At 31.6% G+C, this 19,204-nt stretch overlaps 3 protein-coding genes across 3 annotated transcripts; 1 reads left to right on the forward strand and 2 right to left on the reverse strand.

Annotated features, from left to right (window-relative positions):
• Positions 1-1,386: 1,386 nt before the first annotated feature.
• On the reverse strand, positions 1,387-3,149 carry LOC120334952 (uncharacterized). Its single transcript, XM_039402467.2, has 4 exons — positions 2,978-3,149; positions 2,387-2,443; positions 1,878-1,925; positions 1,387-1,520 (listed from the first exon to the last, which is right to left on the reverse strand). Exons 1-4 carry the CDS (start codon positions 3,045-3,047, stop codon positions 1,387-1,389), a joined length of 309 nt encoding a protein of 102 aa, XP_039258401.2. The 5' UTR covers positions 3,048-3,149.
• A 1,804-nt stretch (positions 3,150-4,953) lies between these two features.
• LOC120335021 (uncharacterized) lies at positions 4,954-9,556 on the forward strand. Its single transcript, XM_039402529.2, has 5 exons — positions 4,954-5,098; positions 5,862-5,984; positions 6,551-6,661; positions 7,129-7,325; positions 7,733-9,556. Exons 1-5 carry the CDS (start codon positions 4,980-4,982, stop codon positions 7,900-7,902), a joined length of 720 nt encoding a protein of 239 aa, XP_039258463.2. The 5' UTR covers positions 4,954-4,979; the 3' UTR covers positions 7,903-9,556.
• Positions 9,557-9,674: 118 nt separating this feature from the next.
• Positions 9,675-13,785, reverse strand: LOC144425715 (uncharacterized). Its single transcript, XM_078115253.1, has 5 exons — positions 13,689-13,785; positions 11,874-13,180; positions 11,227-11,341; positions 10,628-10,692; positions 9,675-10,033 (listed from the first exon to the last, which is right to left on the reverse strand). The coding sequence occupies exons 2-5, from the start codon at positions 12,157-12,159 to the stop codon at positions 9,861-9,863; spliced, it is 639 nt and encodes a 212-aa protein (XP_077971379.1). The 5' UTR covers positions 12,160-13,180; positions 13,689-13,785; the 3' UTR covers positions 9,675-9,860.
• Positions 13,786-19,204: the final 5,419 nt, after the last annotated feature.

The raw sequence follows: 19,204 nt of genomic DNA on the forward strand, positions 1-19,204 counted from the left end.
GTATCAAGTATAGTATTATATTTTTATGTAGTAGATTGCCGACGCAGTTTTACCCAAATAATACAGAACATTTGTGAACAATGTTAATGCAATTATGTAAGTTTACAAAAGCTGACACACTTTCAAATAAAAGATACATTAACTTTCTTTGAAACAAATCACGATTTACTGAAAAAAAAAAGGTTTTTTAAATGTTTTACAATATAATATGCACGTTCAAACAATACGATGAGTGTGGTTGTTTTGATGCATAACCCGACTGAAGGTCCGGCATAAACAATACTCCGAGTTAATTTGAATAGATTACATCGTTTTATGAAATTAATGAATTGGATAAATTGCGACGCAATAGAAGTTCTTGCAAAATCTCGCAAAGTACTAGTGCTTTCACACGCACAGTTTGGGAACCACTTTATTAGCTACTTAAATAAATATTCGTTGATAGTTTATTTTCTATATTCCATCATCTCAAACTTTTCGCAAAATATTGAGCATCCCAATCTAGCCCAACCCAATCATTTCTATATTATCATCTTTTTTTCATAGAGTCCTTATTTCTATGCATTTAAAATGAACACAGACAAACCAACGTTATATGAAACAAAAAATATAAAATTTATTCACAATTTTATTATAGAAAAATCAAAATCATCTTATTGGAATTGAAATGTGGTAGGCCATATTACAATTTTTTTAATTGATTAAATACCAATGGAAAGTAGAATATTATATATTATTGTTTATCACTTTACTATTTTTTTAATGAATCCGCGTGACAACGGCCAAATACGGATCCAAAATAAGAAGTAGACTTGAAAAAAGAATCAACAGTTCAATTCACAATATCCTAGTACCCTCCCTCTCAGTGGTTCCCAAACTTTTTAGAGTTGGGACCCACTATTTATTACCACAGCTTATGGCGACCCACTTAACTTAACTTAATTTTCTTTTGTTTTTTATGACATAACACAGAACACAGCAATAACTAATCATTGCAAAAGTACCGTGAAAATAAGACCTGGCCTAAAAATAAGATAATAATTTGAATTTTCAAAATGATTTTAAATAAACCCTACCCTTAAAATAAATTTAAAATGTGTGGGAGAAGAAAGGTTCATTAGCTTGAGGTAAGGTGAAGATCACAACACTATTCAAGATTGTGTGATATCACAATTAGGATATTTTTCACTTGATTTTTGTATAAGAAATACAAATAAAAACAATGGATGTCGGTTTTTATATATTATTTAGTGAAAAATCTTGTTATTTTCTACAATGTAATTTTATTTTTGATAGATGAACACAAAAGACCATTTACACACTATTCTATCATTATATAATATTAACATTGTCTATTGTATGTTAATTAAGTTAAATAATAAAAATCTAATTCAACCAGGGAGTTTGGTTCGTTCTAATAATCCAAGTATCGAATGGCGATGTTTTGGTTGAACGACCAAAATGTACTATTTTATTGCGATCTGAATCCAATTTATATTTCCATTGATTACGACGTTGATCTAAAAAATCAAATATTTTCTGTTAAACACTTATAAATAGTATACGAAATTGCTGTGTTACAGATTGTTGTTGTTGTTGACAAAAACCATTTTTTTCTGTTCAACCGCTAGAGACAACCTTTTTATTTTTTACAGTATTACTTACTTCTCTTTCATGTGTTTACGTGTTTTTCACTAATCCAAGCAAATTTTTAAAATTATTGTTTCTAATGCGACCTTTATTGAACATATTTTATAATATTTGATATTTTTTCTACATGTGTTTAGTATTTCCCAACTGATAAAATTGTCAACAGCATAGCCAGTAATTTTGATATGATGTGAAGAATTGACAAATTTTCTAAAAACAATACTTACTTCTCAGATCTGTCAAGTCTTTGTTGAATTTTGATGCTTTGTGTGTAGCTGAAAATGTAATTCAACATTCAATAAATAACTTGTGTTTGTCTTTTGTGGTCAATCGTCCTGAATATTTGATTACTCAGATTAAATTTTGTCATCAAGGATGGGACGAAGTCATTACCACGAATCTCCATTTTTTCCATCTTTTAAGCTTAAATGAACATTTTTGCTCATATATCATTATTGCTAATTAAGGACCGTTTTGCGTGTTTTTTAGAAACATATTTTTCCGTATGGGCTTGAATGGGAAAGTTTGGATTTCTTCCTGCGAGTTGAAATTTAAAAATTATCACGACGGAAGCATCACAGGTAATGACAATCGAGTCAAACCATGGTTACACGTTTAATTGATTTATCCGGATGTGGATCTAGAAATCGTGTTGAAGGTGCGACTAAAGGGTGGCTTAGTCAATGTTTTACACGAGTCTTTTCTAAATAGTTTCGATATTAAACAATGTACTTACTTATACGATTTCTGTATTTTCTGATAACGCCCCCTCGTCTTACGGTTGCTCGGATTGCTGTGAAAGAAAAATTTCCAAGTCTGACAAGAATTTGTGCAGTCTATTTTTTTTTTAAGTTTCAGTTTTTATGTATTCTATCACTTTTACCAGATTTTGATATAATTTTTTTTAAATATTATCACGCATTGAATATACTTATTTGACTCAAAACACCCGAATACGCATTTCGCAATATTTGCTTTCGAAATTCGCTATTAAAACTGGAATGTTAATATAGACCTATGTATTTTAATAAAAACGTCGCCCAGAAATACGCATCAGGTTATGTTTTTAATAAACGACGATATTTCTTATAGCACATATCACCCTAATTTTCGAAATAGGCAAATAGGATTTTTACGTTTTATAAATACAAGTAGCAATGATCAAATCGCACTTTACGTGAAGGTTTGCTTTATTATTTGGATATTGATTTAATTCTAATATTATTACATCTAGTATAATTCCACATTGATAACATATTTTTTCGTACAACTGGAACAATCACAATCTTTCGTTTATTTTTTACTAATACTTTCAAATAGCAATTACCTTCTATTTGAATAGATCCAAAGAATATCACAAAAATGAATAACAAGACCAAAAAGCTGTTTATATTCATCTCAATTTACGCTGTATCACACGTTACAGACGCTTCAGATTGCAACACCGTTGAATGTACTTTTGGTTATATGCATGGTTATATGTGCGTAATAGGACATATGATTAATTCTGATACCAGCCTTGTAATAGTAACATTTCCTGAAATTGTTACAGTTTGACGTCAATGGTTTAAAGTTTGAACCTTCAATTTATTTAACAAAGCAAAACTTATTTTTCGTGAAATAGAATACTGATATTAATTTACAAATATGAGCAATTGAAACTCATAGCCTATTAACGTAGGATGAAAATAAATGCTTTAAAAATTCGATACTTAGATTCGATTTAACTACTAATTAAGAATATCAATGCTCGCTGGTATTGGTTTCTCTGCGTCTCCGTTTACCCTGAAATTCAATTCCCGATTCACGATTTTGCCATCACTAAGCGCTGTTAACTGTATATAATATTCGTATATATGACAAGAAATATTTCATTAATTACGGATTATTTCCATAAAGCTAGCTAATCTTTGTCTAGAATTGACGTTTTTTTGTTGTATTCCACGTGTTCCATCAATCAGATTAATATCAAATCGTCTATTACCAGAAGAATATATTTTCAAATTTTATTACGAAACATAAAAAAAATAGATTTGCTACTTTGTTTCTGATTATATATATATATGAAATATTATTTATTATGAATTTTGCTCCATCAGACTCATTATTCAGCGCATATTTACAATACTCAAAATGGTCTTTTATTAATAGAACTACAAAACATTTTAAAGCAAAAAGATTCTGATTAGTTGCGGTGGTTCGAATTTGATACAAGCAAAAGCAATTCATTTATAATTTATCATTGTTGTTTATTATCATGACGTGCTTAATAGCAAACAATATATTTCTAGGCAGGCATATATGCGTATAAGAACGTTTGGTATCTTAACCCTTTTCAAGCAAAATGAAACATTATTTTAACCTCGGTAGCTGAGAAATGTAACATACTGGTTAATTAGCAACTACAATAAAGTACGGAAGTCTCCCCGATATATGAGAAGCCATTCACAAATACTATGACATAAGCAGTGAGCATGTTGTATGTATTGAGTCGATATGAAAAACTTTAAAAATTTGTTAAAATGTAATGAAATTCTTCTAGTATTTAATATTAACTGGTTTAATTAGCTAATTGGCAAAGTTAAATTTTTAATTTACAATTTTACCCCATACTAAATTCATGAGTTTTAAGATGGGGAACACCAGTTTCAATTTTCACTGATTCAGTTGCCATTATAGCAACTTCATGTTCCATATTGTGATGAGAGATTCGTAGACGTATTTATCAACGTTTTGGTAAAGAATTGACAGATTTAAAATGTGGTGGAATTTTGTTCGATGTTGTGCCGTCAGTTGAGAACTTCAGATTATTATTCGTTTCAAAGTTTTCTACCTGAATATTAATATCATGTTGTAAAGTTGGCTTGGCCCTTCACTCAAAAGAATGCTGTTTACAGACGGCCATAGGTAAAAAGGTATTATGGCTCAGAAGAAGTTTTTGGCATCGCCTACCATTAATTACAACGTAAGTTGTATGCTTGTAAGTTGTATGTACAATAAGTTCAATGCTTTACCAGATCATATCTTCAACAAAGTACGCACTTAGTAACTTTCTGAAAGTTAATCAACTAAACTGTAAACTAAACTCTCGGTGACTGAAAAAAGATTTATGAGTATGATTTACCAGTTTGATACGGCATTCAATATTACTCAGTCACTTATAATGAATATACTATAAAATCACTGATATTGAATAAACTGAGTATTCAGTTTGAAAAAAAAAATCGAAGTGTATTGTTGAAAAGTATAGAAAATTATTTATTGAGTTTAATATGCTCCATGTTCGTAATTAATTTATACCATTAACAAGTGAAATTTTCACTATACAGATGTATAGACAAATATTAATTCTCACATTAGTCCTGTTTGTTTGCATATCTGACGGACTAAGAAATAGGGAATTTGGAGTACAAAATGAAAATGATTACAACGATGAGGAAGATTTAAGGTTTGATTGCAGTTTCTGATTTTAGATTAAATTTCAACAATTTGATTTACAAGTCTTGTGAGGTACTCTCACACGTTAGGGTCAGGCATTCATTTTATTTCCTCATTTTAGTTTTAATATGATTTCGGGCAATGTCTATGTTAGTCAAATAAATATACCCCCCGCCCATAGGATTCAGCGAACAAAAATAATTACCTCCATATTGGTACACACACGCGGCTGGTGTCATAATAAATCTATATTGACTTTGATAAATTAAATATATTCAGACGGAATATAAATATGGATCGTTTTTTCTAAATCCTTGTTGTTGTTGGAAGAAAACGATTTTCCCATAGAATTTACTAAAACGCTACATACTTTATTTAATTCTCTCATTATAACTTTGAGCTTTCCCGCCTAGCTAATTCAATGATCGGCCTTACCGTATTGTGGTGGTCAATATGTTACCATTGCTGTCTTTTTAATTGGGAAAACGCATTCACGCATAGGCTCAACTGTCAAGTTGTTTATTTTTTTACTTATGAAAAATTTTAAAAAATTCTAAGTTTGAGATTTTCAAATATTAAGAGATAATTTATACCAAACTTGAAACGCACACTCATAAAAAGATTGTATTATTTAATTAATATCACTACATCCATGAAATATTTTCAATAAAGTTAAAGCTTTCTCCATTAACAGTCTCAAAATCCAAAACATTCACCTATTCACCGATATTATACATGAACTATACGGAAATAATTCATCATATTTGTCTCAGGTTACAAGAAAATGACTACGACACGCCATACGCGACGAATTATAACTCCAGGTATTATGGTCATAGAAGATCGCATAACAATGGATTAAAATGTTCAAAGACTTCTGGATACCACAAATGCAGGTAAAATACATTCCTCTCTAATACACTGAGACAAGTCTAACAATCTATGTTGAAAGTTAAACAAACTATTTAAATTAGGTTCAGTACATAGGTTCTATACAGTTGTATTTATCTTGACTTCTATTTTTCATTCAATGCTTTATGTCTGTAACTACATTCATAATGTTGACTAAACTATATCACACGTGCTTCTTACGGTAAAAAACATACGTTGTTGTTTTTATTATGAGTAAACAACATTTCAACGCCGGCAAAGAAACATGTGCATAGAAGAAAAAAAATTTGAATAAGTATCTAGGCATTTTACAGCTGTATACTGCAGTTTTGTGTATAAAGACACTTAGAAACTTTTCGTTGATATTGATTTTTCTAAATGCTATTTTCACATGATATTACATCATGTTTTGAAACTTTTTTTTGGTTTTGTTTGCTCCCCAGAATTTTTTATTTTTTATTTAAGTGCATTTCAAAGTTTTCAAAATGAACTGTCTATTTAAAAATGGGTATACCTACATATTGAACCTTAACTGTTCTTGCAATAGTTTATTCTTCATTCTACACTACAGATCTTATCGAGTGCGTCACCTCAGTTCCGCAACTTGTCGTCTTTTAGGAAGCATAATTGTATTAAACGAAGATTTTGAAACACGTAGATGCGTCAAATATTGCTGTCCGAGGTATGGAAATAATGTTCAAAATTTTTTTACATCAATTCGGGTTGATTAAAATTTATTTTTTTGATACTTGAGCATTATCTGCACAATAATTTATAATCGTGATCTAAATATTAAATTTTATATTACTAACTAAGACCAAACAAACATATTATTATGTAAAACTAAAACAACGCTAAACGTAAATCTCTATTCAAAAATTCAAGGTTTTCTGTTAAATGCATTTACTTATAAAAATTTAAGCCTTGTAAGGTTTTTCTTTGAGAGGTACCGCGAGGTTTTTATACGAGTTAGGCTTCTTTCAAGAAAGCGTGAATACAACCAACAGTAATCAAATATTCAAGCTATACATAAACGCAGAAGGTGCCTCGTCCTGTTTTTGAGTGCACTAATAAAATTAATGATTATATCACAAATTGTTGCTTTATTTCAACGGTTTTACAGTGAATTTAGGAATTTATTTTCGTTAGGTTACCGTTGCTCGTTCGACATCACAAGCCTGGAGCAACAATAACCAACTCAGTCACTGCAACGTCGACAAAACATGACCCAACGAATACAATCCCCATACCAGCTAATATAACCAAAGTTAACGAAAACACGAGCATAGAAAAAAGAATAACCACCACAAAGCCAACTTCCCCAACACCAAAGAAGAAAAATTCGGGTATTTTTTTTACTTTATTTAGGTTTTAGAACATATAGGCGATTTTTACCTGAATTTAGAACCTGATCGCATACTTGTCTCATATCTATTCTTACCCTTTTATTTTTATACGACATTTTTTGAAGTTTTTCACCATATAACACTTCATAATCAATCACTACTAAACTACTTTAAAATGACCACAATCATTCGTGTCCTGCATTGCCTACCAATTTGTTAAACCATGCGTCAGTTGCTTGGTATGGGCTTCGAACCCTTGATTTATTTGATCCTACAATTAGTTTGATCCTATACCAAACTCCAGTAACCCTAGCATATTTGTTCATTCTCCAAGTTTGAAATGTATAATTTGCAATATTAATCAACGCCAGTTAGACAGAAAAAAACATATTATGTAAATATTTCAGACGATAAAAGCAGAATTTCCTCACATAAATCTCTCGAGAATGCAAATGTAGAAGATGGCAATTTGGAAAAAGACCTTCTTGCTATTCTCCAGAAAACAAAAGATACAATGACTGAAAATCCTAGCAGTGAAGAGGATATACTTGTGGAACAATTAAGAAAACTAACATAAATATATTTTAAGAGGATTTGACTTAACACATAAATACAAATGTATAAACTGACTAAGGACCAATAATACTCAACATTTCACAGCCACTAACAGAAAAATTAGAAGTTTTTTGTTTTCTGAAAAATGTATTTTTTCACATAATTTTTTGAAATACATTTATAACAGCAACCCGTAATAAGTTGAATAATTTACTGAATTTCACTAAAGAGGGAACAGTTATAAGAGTGCTGAATGTGTTATGTACTATAACATGGATAACAAAAATATTAAAAAAAAAAATGTAAACGAGCATGAAGTTTGATATTACTGATCATTTTAGAATGTGATGCGGCCTTTCCCAAATTGCAAAAACTTTGTTTTAGATAATTTTATTTTAATTTTATTCTTTATGTTTAAATAAAATTGTTATTGTTAGTAATTAATTGAAATGATTATCACTGATATGGATGTTATTTCAGAGGATTCATCGTTTATATGTAAATATACCAGTCAAATTGGGGGATTTTCTGACTCAAATTAATAAAAAAATTGGGTACTCCTTAAGTATGCGCACCAAGATGTCGCACAACCTGAACCCAAACCTGGTACGCAACCCGAGTTCAGGTTGTGCGCCATCTTGGTGCGCATACTTCAGGAGTTCCAAAAATTAATATATATAAAACCCCGACGATTATAGTCGATATAATCATAATACACTACGAGTCGAAATATACAATAAAAATCTGGACAGTTCAATGCAACGCGGGGTTTGTATAAAATATTGATAAAACTAATTCATGACAAACATAAGAGTTTTTAAAATATAAACTATAGAAAAAAAAATATAGAAAATATAGAAAAATTACAGAAATACATTTGTTCCAGTTTGCAGCAGGGCCTTTGAATTATATAGCAAAAACACTGAGAAAAAACAGTAGAATTGTCTGTTGTCGTGTATTTGTTTCAGAATACGCAACTTATATGAATCTTACTTGCCCCTGACGATCAATAAAAAATCAGTCTGAACAATTTTAATCTGACAAAACATAGAGTACTCACTCAATATTGGCTTTCAAAAGTTTGGAAAGTTTGAACATAATTAAAGCTGGTTGGTTAAAAGCCTTCTTTGGGGTCGAAACAACTACTTGTTTAGAGAGTATTATGAGAAAAATAAATCGTCAACGACCCACACTATACAATACTCTGAAAACGATTGAAATGAATTTTGAAAAGAATAAGAATATATTTAGTATGTTCTCTTTGTTGAATCAGCCCCTAGACATGGCTCATTTTGTAACAGTTTCAATTCGACTCGCAGTCGTGGCTTTGGGTTTGTCGTTTCTAAGAGAAACGTCTCATGGAATGGCTCAGCAGTCATCACACATTTATTTGTTTTGTTACCGCAAGAGTATGTTTTATTTTTATTTTTCAATTTCGATGAGATTTTATATCTAAATATTCATTTTGTGGCGAGTCAAGGAAAAAATTTAAATATACACATAGCCTTATTGATTTACGATTGGTTTCAAAGCTTGACCATTTAACTGTCACTCCTAAAGGGAAGGTCTCATGAAAAGTCATGTGTCGGGTTGTGACAGACATAAATTGTTACATAGAGTGAAAAACATATATATTCCACAGATAGGCTTGGTTACTCAGAAGTTGACTGCTTTTAGTTTTCTGATTTATTGAATTACTGAAATTCGCTGGCGGTTGGTTATAATCTCGGCAATGTATTAGGTAGTGTGATACGGTCTTAGATACAAAACACTGTCCGCAGTGGTAACTTATGCTATAAGATTAAAATTCATGGCGCAATATCTAGTGAAAGACGAAATAACGAACTTGATATTCATGAGCGATATGATTGTGTTATGTCGCGTTTAAATGCGTAATAGATTCATTACAGTTATTTTCTCAATCGCTATTGATAGCTTATGAAGAGCTCATCAGTTTGTAATTATTTATGAATGTAATCTTCAATTTGAATAAATTTCGTATGTGTTCACTCCTGCATCGTTTCCATCCAAGTCTTCGTAACTGTCGTCTCCACACATCATGTTTCCACCAGCATTGATCGGATTTAAGTTATGATTAGTGTACGCTGTCTCCATGACTGATGTAGTAGCAAACTGCGCCATTTCATACTGAGCTGAAATAGACATTGAAGTATCAACGTCAATATAATGACTACATTACCTAAAATAGCTTGATTTTGTTTTTGACTAGACATTATTTAAGGCTTGAATTTTTTCAATGAAATAAACAAGAATAAAAGTTATTGTACGAATAAAAAATATTGAATTACTTATATTAAAATTTTCAGTTTTTGGTATAATCATGAAATTTTTCAAATTGAAACAAATTCAGGCATTTAGATTATATGTTAATATAGCGCTCAGTTATCACAAAATCTAAATCACTTATTGTATGCACTGCATCTTCACAAATGGACTAATTCTTTCTAGTTTTTTAGTAGAAGATGAAAGTATATCATAAAGTAATAAAACTTTCATAAGATCATAAGATGTTTCTATCATTTTACCAAAACACATTTTTAAACATTGGCTCACTCAAAAATTGGAATCTGAAGGTTTTGAAACTATATGAAGTGATCAACCTTTATAACAAATGCTACGCGCAATTTCACAACTACACAGTGACATAACCCTCGATCTCCGACCTAAATTGTCAACATCCTTGATGTAACATTCTGAAAATTAATATAGGCCAATACACCACGTACCTGTTGCATCTGTAATACCTTGATTCGGATTCGCGTGAGCAGATAAAGCAACATGTCTTTTCATTCTGGAAAGCATATAGTTTTTATGAAATTGATGATGAGTATGCAGTTTCAAACAGAAAATACGGTGCATGGATACTGATAGTTTTAGGTACCGGTATACAGTAGACCTACCTAACATACAGTCCACCTCATTCGTTCAGATAGAGGCTAAATACGTCAAATAAACAAATTTATCGATAGGTAAACTGACATGTTTGGCTTAGATAGTGGCGGATCTTGAGTAACCTAATACTGCTAAAATGGTAAAATTAAATCTATGCATTGATCAAATTTTCTAATAAATTATTGAAAGTCAGACAGTATAAGTATTAAATATTTGCCCATGTACATGTCAGTCCACATAAAACTAAAAACAATTGAAAAAAGATGTCAGCATTTTAGCAAATTCTTTTAACTTTAAATACTGAATATTAAAATCGATTAGTTCACTAGAAAGGCGTTCTTTCTTAACAACAACAACAAACGAAACAACAACAACAATTTAGCAAAACGAATTATATGTACACTCCATGCCTTTTTATCCTATAGAAACCCACCTCAAAAATTGTGTCCTGTAATACATCATATTCCAAACTGTTAAAACCAAAATTATGGTAGGAACGATCAGGCCTATTATAAAGCTTATGACGTCAAACTGAAAGTCAGCATCACCTGCAAATAATTGAACAGTTGAATAGTTTTAATCCTCACTTCAAAAAGAGCAAATACAAACCACTCACTAATACGTAAAGCCTTGTGTATCTGCTTAACATTGTATTAGTCAGAAGGAAGTAAACAACGGCGTAACAATTGAAATTTCAGAAACTGCTTCAGTCAAATACATCTATAGACATGGTTTTTAACATATAGCGTATTTTTGCCAGTTGTATGACATTTTGTAATTTTGAAAAATACGTATTAATCGAATTTCTCAATGATCATTTTCTTACGAGTAGTGTTAATTTAGTTGCAGTAAATCAGGCTTAATACCCCAAAAGCCGCGATGTAATAGGCTTTATTTTGTTTATTTTATTGTGGTATGTGGTTGAATATTTTGAATCAAAAGAATTGTCATAAATTCCAAATCTCTTCGTTAGAACCAACTCGTAATCAATTTTGGAAGGATCATAAAAAGAATTTGAATGGTAAGAATGGTAATATATTGAAAGAATTTACTGTATTGAATCAGTACTGAAATATTTACCTTGTTGTTTTTTTGTTTCCGTGATGTTAGATTGGTATGAATGGGTAACAGCAATCACAAAATGAGTCCAACCTTGCGATGTAAGCGTTATGGGAAATATATCTTTGCTCATCATCATATGAACGCTGGCACATTCATTTGGAAAAATTTCTATCAAGTCTGAAATTGATATATTCTCTGACTTGAGCAAAAAACATTGGTCTTTATCTTGTATTGTTAGATCCCGTGTCCAACTCGGCCCTATAAAAACACGAAAGATATGGCTAGACGCCGTGATAGGTTTCATTCTGTTCGCACGGACCCGTTCATTAAATGTCGCGTGGATTTGCTTATCCGAACCTATTTTTACAACTATGAGTTTAGAACGATTTTTCTGAAATGGGCGAAACAGAACAGGAATCCAAGATGCCAGCTATTACAGAACAGCGAATATTAACCTAGTATCTGAGTTGAGACCAATTTTGCTTCGTATTTGAATACAAACACTACGAATAACAAAAGACAATCGTAGAAAGTAAATATACATGAATATATAAATCCCTCCATGCATGGAACCATTGCATTTTTTTCAACATTGCAAATTCCAATATAAAACGTAAATCAGGATTTAAATGTGAACACAAAAAATATCAGAAGAGAGAAACAAATTCTAAAATCATAGACAAGCTATTTTCAATCCCGCCTAAACAACATACCTTCTTTTCACACGGAAAATTAATAGCAGCAGCCAAACAAATAGTTACCGAATAAATTTGGGTTGGTGTGCAGCAAGACTCTTGAAACTAACAGATAGCCATCTTCATTCTTGCTACTGCACCTTTACATTATACACATACGGATCCATCTCCACCAATGCATATAGAACAAGAAAAGGTAGTGGGTTCCCCGCAACCCCAACTGATAAATATATTTACATATGTAATTTTACCATCTTTTATATTTTGTAAAATATGTTCCGTCTTCATAAAAATCACTCAGACACGGTTTACCATTTTGGCAAAAATCGGACTGGGACGGAATATATTACATAAGAAAATTAAACCGTGTGTTATTAAAAAATAGAAAAATAAACAAATCCTAACCTGATACTGTTAGTGGCGGTGCGTAGCTTATTGACCCAAACGTAAAATCTTGGCTACATGGATTAAGTGCTCCTATGATTGTAATTTTCAGCAACCATTGATCGTTTTGAGAATTGCAATCTCCTGTCAGTTTCCATGTTTTATCTCCGTCAAGAGATATTGAGTTAGTATCATTGGAGCACACATCGATCTCTATATCTTCGGCATGGGCAATAGTAAGAGCCACTGTGAACAAAAAGTAAATATCTTATTGTTTTACTGGTTCACAAACTACTAATGAAAAATCTGATATTAGATTTGTTACACATTGGTAGTTTTTAGATATACTTGACTCTGCAGGTCTTTAAATCTTTTGTTTTATCTCCTGCATTCACGTCACAAACCCGACTTTAAAAAAAAACGGAAAGCAAAAACGTCGTTTTTTTGTCCAATATTTTCTGCGGATAGAGTCATGAACAATGATCGAGTACAGGATATGCATTTCGATCTGAACAAAACTCTATACAGCTATCCACGACAACCAGAAATATTTAAACTGCAATACTAACATAATTAATCAAAAGAATAATCACAGGGCATCGCGCTGTTTTATCGCGTTTCTTTTTTCCGTGCCATCAGTCTTTTCTAAAAAAATCTTTTGCACGCACATGGAAAGCTACGAGCTAGTATGTTTTGATTTTTATCACACAAATTATCAGCATTTAGTAAGTCTTCTTCTATCAGTAAATCTCACCTATAATCACAAAGATTGCACGTGTTATCATTTTTTAGATGATCCAATAAAATTTTCCTTATCAACTTTACAGTCTGTTGCTTGCCTTCACTTCCTAAGTAATACCTATGGAAATAGACTTGACAGTGTTACTGGAATTTCCGGTTTGAAATTTCTGTAGCCAACTTCAGGTTTCAATAATGAATACGGTGAATTCCTTCTGCATAGAATTGATATCACAAGATTTCAGTATGCTATTTATAGCACTGTTCGAAATATCATACGTTTTAAAATGCATGTAGGATACATTAACATGACACGTTTTACACAGATCCAATGTATAATCCAAATATAACGCTATTCTCCAGCTGCGGTGTATGTAGGCCAATTATTGCTGCATTTGCCTAACGTTTAAAAATTCAGAACATAAAATAATTTATAAAACATAGCATTAAAAGTCTTCAAGTTCATTCACATATTTAACAATTACTTAACACGAATTAGTTTTCTTAGGAAATCCGTTTTCAGTATGTGCAAAAAATAAATTAATTGCATTAGTTCAGTAACGCATTTCTCTACTGGTAAACTATACATTTAATCATGTTAACTTGAATTTAAATATAGTACTATTGGATTTTCATTGAGCAATGTACTTTAAATATGTTGATATGTTTTGTGTCGTCTTTTGCCCCGTTTGGAATACTTATCGATGCTTTATATACAGTTGTTTATAATGTATATAATTTTATAACTTGAAACTTCACTGAAGAATTTCATGGTATATTTTTCAAACTAATGCAGGTGACCAGGTAGAATGTTAGCATTTATTCATAAAATATAGCATAAATGCGACCAAAATGACAGATTTAAAAGCAATGACGAGATTCAAAATGTTGACATCAGGTTCTATTTTACTTCGAACTCAGTATTAACAGGTTCTATCATTCCAGAAAACCATGCCGACTCTATAGCTATCTATATCGGATTCGCTCATTATCAAGACATTTCGTTCGTTTGCGCGAACACTCGCGAACCCCGAATATATCACTACTGTATTGATCCTTTTTATACTTTTATGTAGTTTGCAGTCACAATAATCTATTAGAGTTATCGTAATAATTTTGAGTTCAAATTTTCTGCGTTACCTAATAAAATCCGAATTACTTCCGATTCTGAAGTAATTGTAGCATAATGATTTTGCTTCCTTTGTAATTTGACTATTGTCGTAAGAAAGTTTACTTTAGCCTTCCAGGGATTTAGCTGATTATTGGTCACGACATCTAAGAATCGTTTTGTTATTATATTGTTGTTGTTTTTAGTGTTAAGAAAAAAATATCTTTTCAGCTACTTGATAAATAACTTTGAAATTTCCAGGAATCTCTCATGGAATCCAAAAAAATTACCTACATGTTCTCTTGTATGTATCAGAATTTCTGCACAGATTATTTTAGAAATCAATCTCAAAATAAAACAAATATCAAAGCAAAAACCAGTTGCTGATTATCATAACATCCCAAAACACGAGTTCGAAAACCCCCACTCTCTATATAAGATCGAAAGTTTTCAACTTTCCACCTTGAATTTCAGTTCAGTCAGGTGGAGAGCCTCCATTAACTCAAAGATAAGTCTCCGCACGTAACTTGGTTTTGAGCACTTCCACATAAAATTAAAAAATATATATGCAAAAACTTTCACGCTGAAAACGTGAACAATTAAATTTATATATTCACCATTTGTTTTATTTTATGTTGGGATAAAAATAAAATCTTGTTTTAATCTCATTTCATATGGTTATTTTATTTTTTTTTTACAAAAAATACGGTAACTCTAGTTTTCTTGCTTTAGGAAGCACGTCCCACTGACGCACAGGATTATGAGTGTGTGTTTGGAAATGCGTCTTATGGCAAATGGTTTATATTTAATATTCTTTGAAACTTAGAATTAGTGGCAACGCAATGGCTTGTTATCTATTTTGCTTGTTATTTTGTTTATTTCTGGGACGCCAAAGTCAAGTATCTGCTGCTAATATTTACGATTGGGCACGGCAAGGATTGCACGATGTTTTCGGAAAGTCATTAGGTACGTAAGAGGTTTACAATACATATATATTGTTATTTTTATTCACCATTATTAAAAAAAAAAAAATTAGCACATGATTAAATGCTAGCTGATAATAATGGTAAACAATCTCATTAGTGGTCTAGTTCAGGGGTGTGCAACCTTTTTTTATTGGCGGGCCAAATACAAGTAACTGGGTGAAGCCGCGGGCCGCACCTTTATTTAATTTAGGCTTTCTGGTAGTTGCAAGCACAAAAATTGCCTATATTTGCTATTGATCCTACGGCATTATTAGGGGTTCTTGCAGAAATATTAGATTTGAAACGCATAAACTTCTGAAGAAACTGCTATTCAAATTTTTTGTCACACCAACTTCAAACGAATGGAGTGAGAAACACGTTTTTGTAATATAAATCGTGTATTTTGCAACAGAATTTTGCTAGCTTGTTTTGCTTTGCGACGAAAAAGAATAAATTCTCAATTTGCGGGTACACCATTCGAAATTGTTATTTCTACGCGGGCCGCACAACTCCTTCTTGCGGGCCGAATTTGGCCCGCGGGCCGCAGTTTGCACACCCCTGGTCTAGTTTATAGTTTTTGTTACACTGCATTTTGATATTATTTATTACAGAAGCAAAGCTTCAGGCCCGTTATCTTCGTAATCGTATTCACGTTTATTCATGACCATAATACTAATCCCAAAGTAATAGTCTCATGACAAAAAAATAGATTTTTTATTTAGGTGAAATTCGGAAACATTTTTGTAAATACCCTAAATAAAATTATTCAATTGCAGATGAAGCGAGCACGGGCCTTACCGACTTTATGAACGGTAAGAAACACATATGTTTTGTAGGAAAGATTCATCATATATGATTTTTTATAAATCATTACCTTTACAGAAAAAAATATTGAATTTTCATCAGAAATCAGAAATTAATTATCATAAATCATGAAAAACAGTTTTGAAAGTTCGAGTTTGAAAAAAAAATTAAAGTCGAAGCCACGTTCATTCTCATAGCTGAAGTCACATTCTGTTACTTTAGATCAAGAGTTCTCAAACTGGAGCGCATGCAACCCCAAAAGTACATTACGACGCTCACATGGTACATTAGATTAAGAATAAGTCCATTATTTCCATAACCATACCACGGAAACTAAAACGCAGTTTCGCAGTTCAAACGACTCTTTTTGTCTAATGCCAGGTATCAAGACAATTTTAGAGTACACGTTCGATTCATAAAATGTCCAAAGGGTACCGATGAATGTAAGGTTTGGGAAACCCTTCTCTAGTGGTTGAACATTTGTTTGGCATTTTTGGCAACTAATGAAGAGTTTTATTTTTATTTTTTTTTAAATGAAAGACAAAATTTAAATCTCCCTACAGTTGGAGACGTCCGTGATTCTATTTTGATTTTATTGTCTTTAACTTTACCCATACTTGCAGCTTCTCAGGCACCGATCGAAAGCAAATTTTTTGGTACTGCCGTAGTATGTATACCAGGGTAAAGTTAGGGCATTTATTTATTCCGATTTTTCTAATTTTAATTCTAATACAAGTTTGGGGACTGTTTGTGTTAGTCCTTTTACACAACGTCATGTAAAAAATACTCACCTCCACATTGATAACAACACTTCTAAAGCGCCAATTTTTTAAAGAAAAATGTTTGAAAAGTATGTTATATTGAACAAATTTCAATTGATCGATTAATTGAGTTTTTTTTTCAATTCGATCAGGAGTGACTGACTGGAAAAGTTGGAGTGATGGTGCGTAAATATTTTATATATTACCCGACAACCCCATTATAGAGGCTGAAGACATAATCTGGGTGTCAATAGAGAATAGTGCAGTTTGAACTCTCAAACATTGTTTACAGCTTACGCAATAGTGTGGAAGCCTATATTCAAATCATGCATGTGCGATGTTCAAAGAAAAATACATTTAGAATATAAATACTGTATGATCAGAAATATATCAGAAATATAATAGATATATACGTGAAATGGTGTTGGAGTGTATTTCTGAAAACATAGAATTTGAAAACTACCATGATTTTAGCGTTTGTTAGTATCTGATTTTTCATCCATTAATATTTTCTAACACCCAATCTACCTCTGGAAATAATTTTTTTGGATACTCCAGAAGTGTATGCACCAAGATGGCGGACACCGAACGTCGAATGTGTACTAGGTTAGGATTAGGTCATAATTTTAGGTACAAATATTACGAAATTCACTTGGCCAGTCTCCGATTTCGTAATAAAACTAAAACAAGGAAAAGTGGAATAAAATTATAGCCTGACCCTAACCTGGTACTCATACGACGTTCAGTAACCGCCATCTTGGTGCACATACTTCTGGAGCGCCCATTTTTTATTTTAAATAAAATTCTCTATAACTTCTATTAATCGATTATTTTCTCTTTTAGTCGATTATTAACTTTTTCATTTGCATTAGAGGTAATTGATCATTGATTCTATGTTTTTGTCACATTTATTCTTATAACTTCTTTGATACTTTGCGTTAAAGAGCAAAACAAATGTGTTAGGTCAGACAATAATTGCTTTTTATTTTTTTTATTTAAACAGGCAAAAATTTTGATGATATCTGGAAAATGTTCAAAAGTAAGAAAATGACTGAATAAATAACTTGTGCCTTAACATTTCTAAACTTCTTTGATTTATTTTTGACAGATCTTCGTCAAGTTACCGTGAAGAATAAGTGTCCAGTCAATTGCTTGAAAACACATAATTAACATCATATGTCATTTATAGATAAATTCATTTATTTATTCCAAATAAATACAATAAATTCTAAATTATATCTTTGTGTGAATTTATTTAGGAAAAAATAAACAATTTTAACACAAATTGGAAATACAATTTTTCAAATTTTTCAATTTTTTAAATGCCTTTATTGCTGGAGTGGTGAGCTGAAGCTAAAAATAGGCTGAATATTTGTCAACTAAAATTTGTCTCAATGTAAGGCCACGCAAAGTCACTCAGAAGGAAAACAGGTTGATTTATGAGATAAGTTACGAGCGACCAAGGAAGTGTCACCTATAGAAAGCGTATTTGAAATAAGCTGCAATTCTCATTAAGCCAGCAACACGCAGTCAAATTGAATTTCCAAGTACGTGTACTTAATAGTCCTAATAAATCATCGCAGAAACACAGATTTTGCTGAAATCTTAAAACGTAAAATTGAACTTTGTTACAAAAGTAATCAAATTTTCAGGTATCGGGAGTTAATTTTGTTTCAGTTGGCAACGAAGCGCTTGAACTGTTAATGACACTGATAGATTATTATTATCGTGATCGGCAGTCTAAAATAACGCATAAGTGTAATGTTGACCTTTAAGCAAAGGATAGATACACAGGCTTCATTGGTTTGTGCAAACCCGTTTTTGAAATGTCGTGACAATCAACGACCCCGATCGTGTTTGAAATTCGGCATGTTTTTAGAGCCTTCGATACAAA

Source organism: Styela clava, chromosome 1, assembly GCF_964204865.1.
Source record: "Styela clava chromosome 1, kaStyClav1.hap1.2, whole genome shotgun sequence".
In the NCBI taxonomy this organism is placed as follows: Eukaryota; Metazoa; Chordata; class Ascidiacea; order Stolidobranchia; family Styelidae; genus Styela; species Styela clava.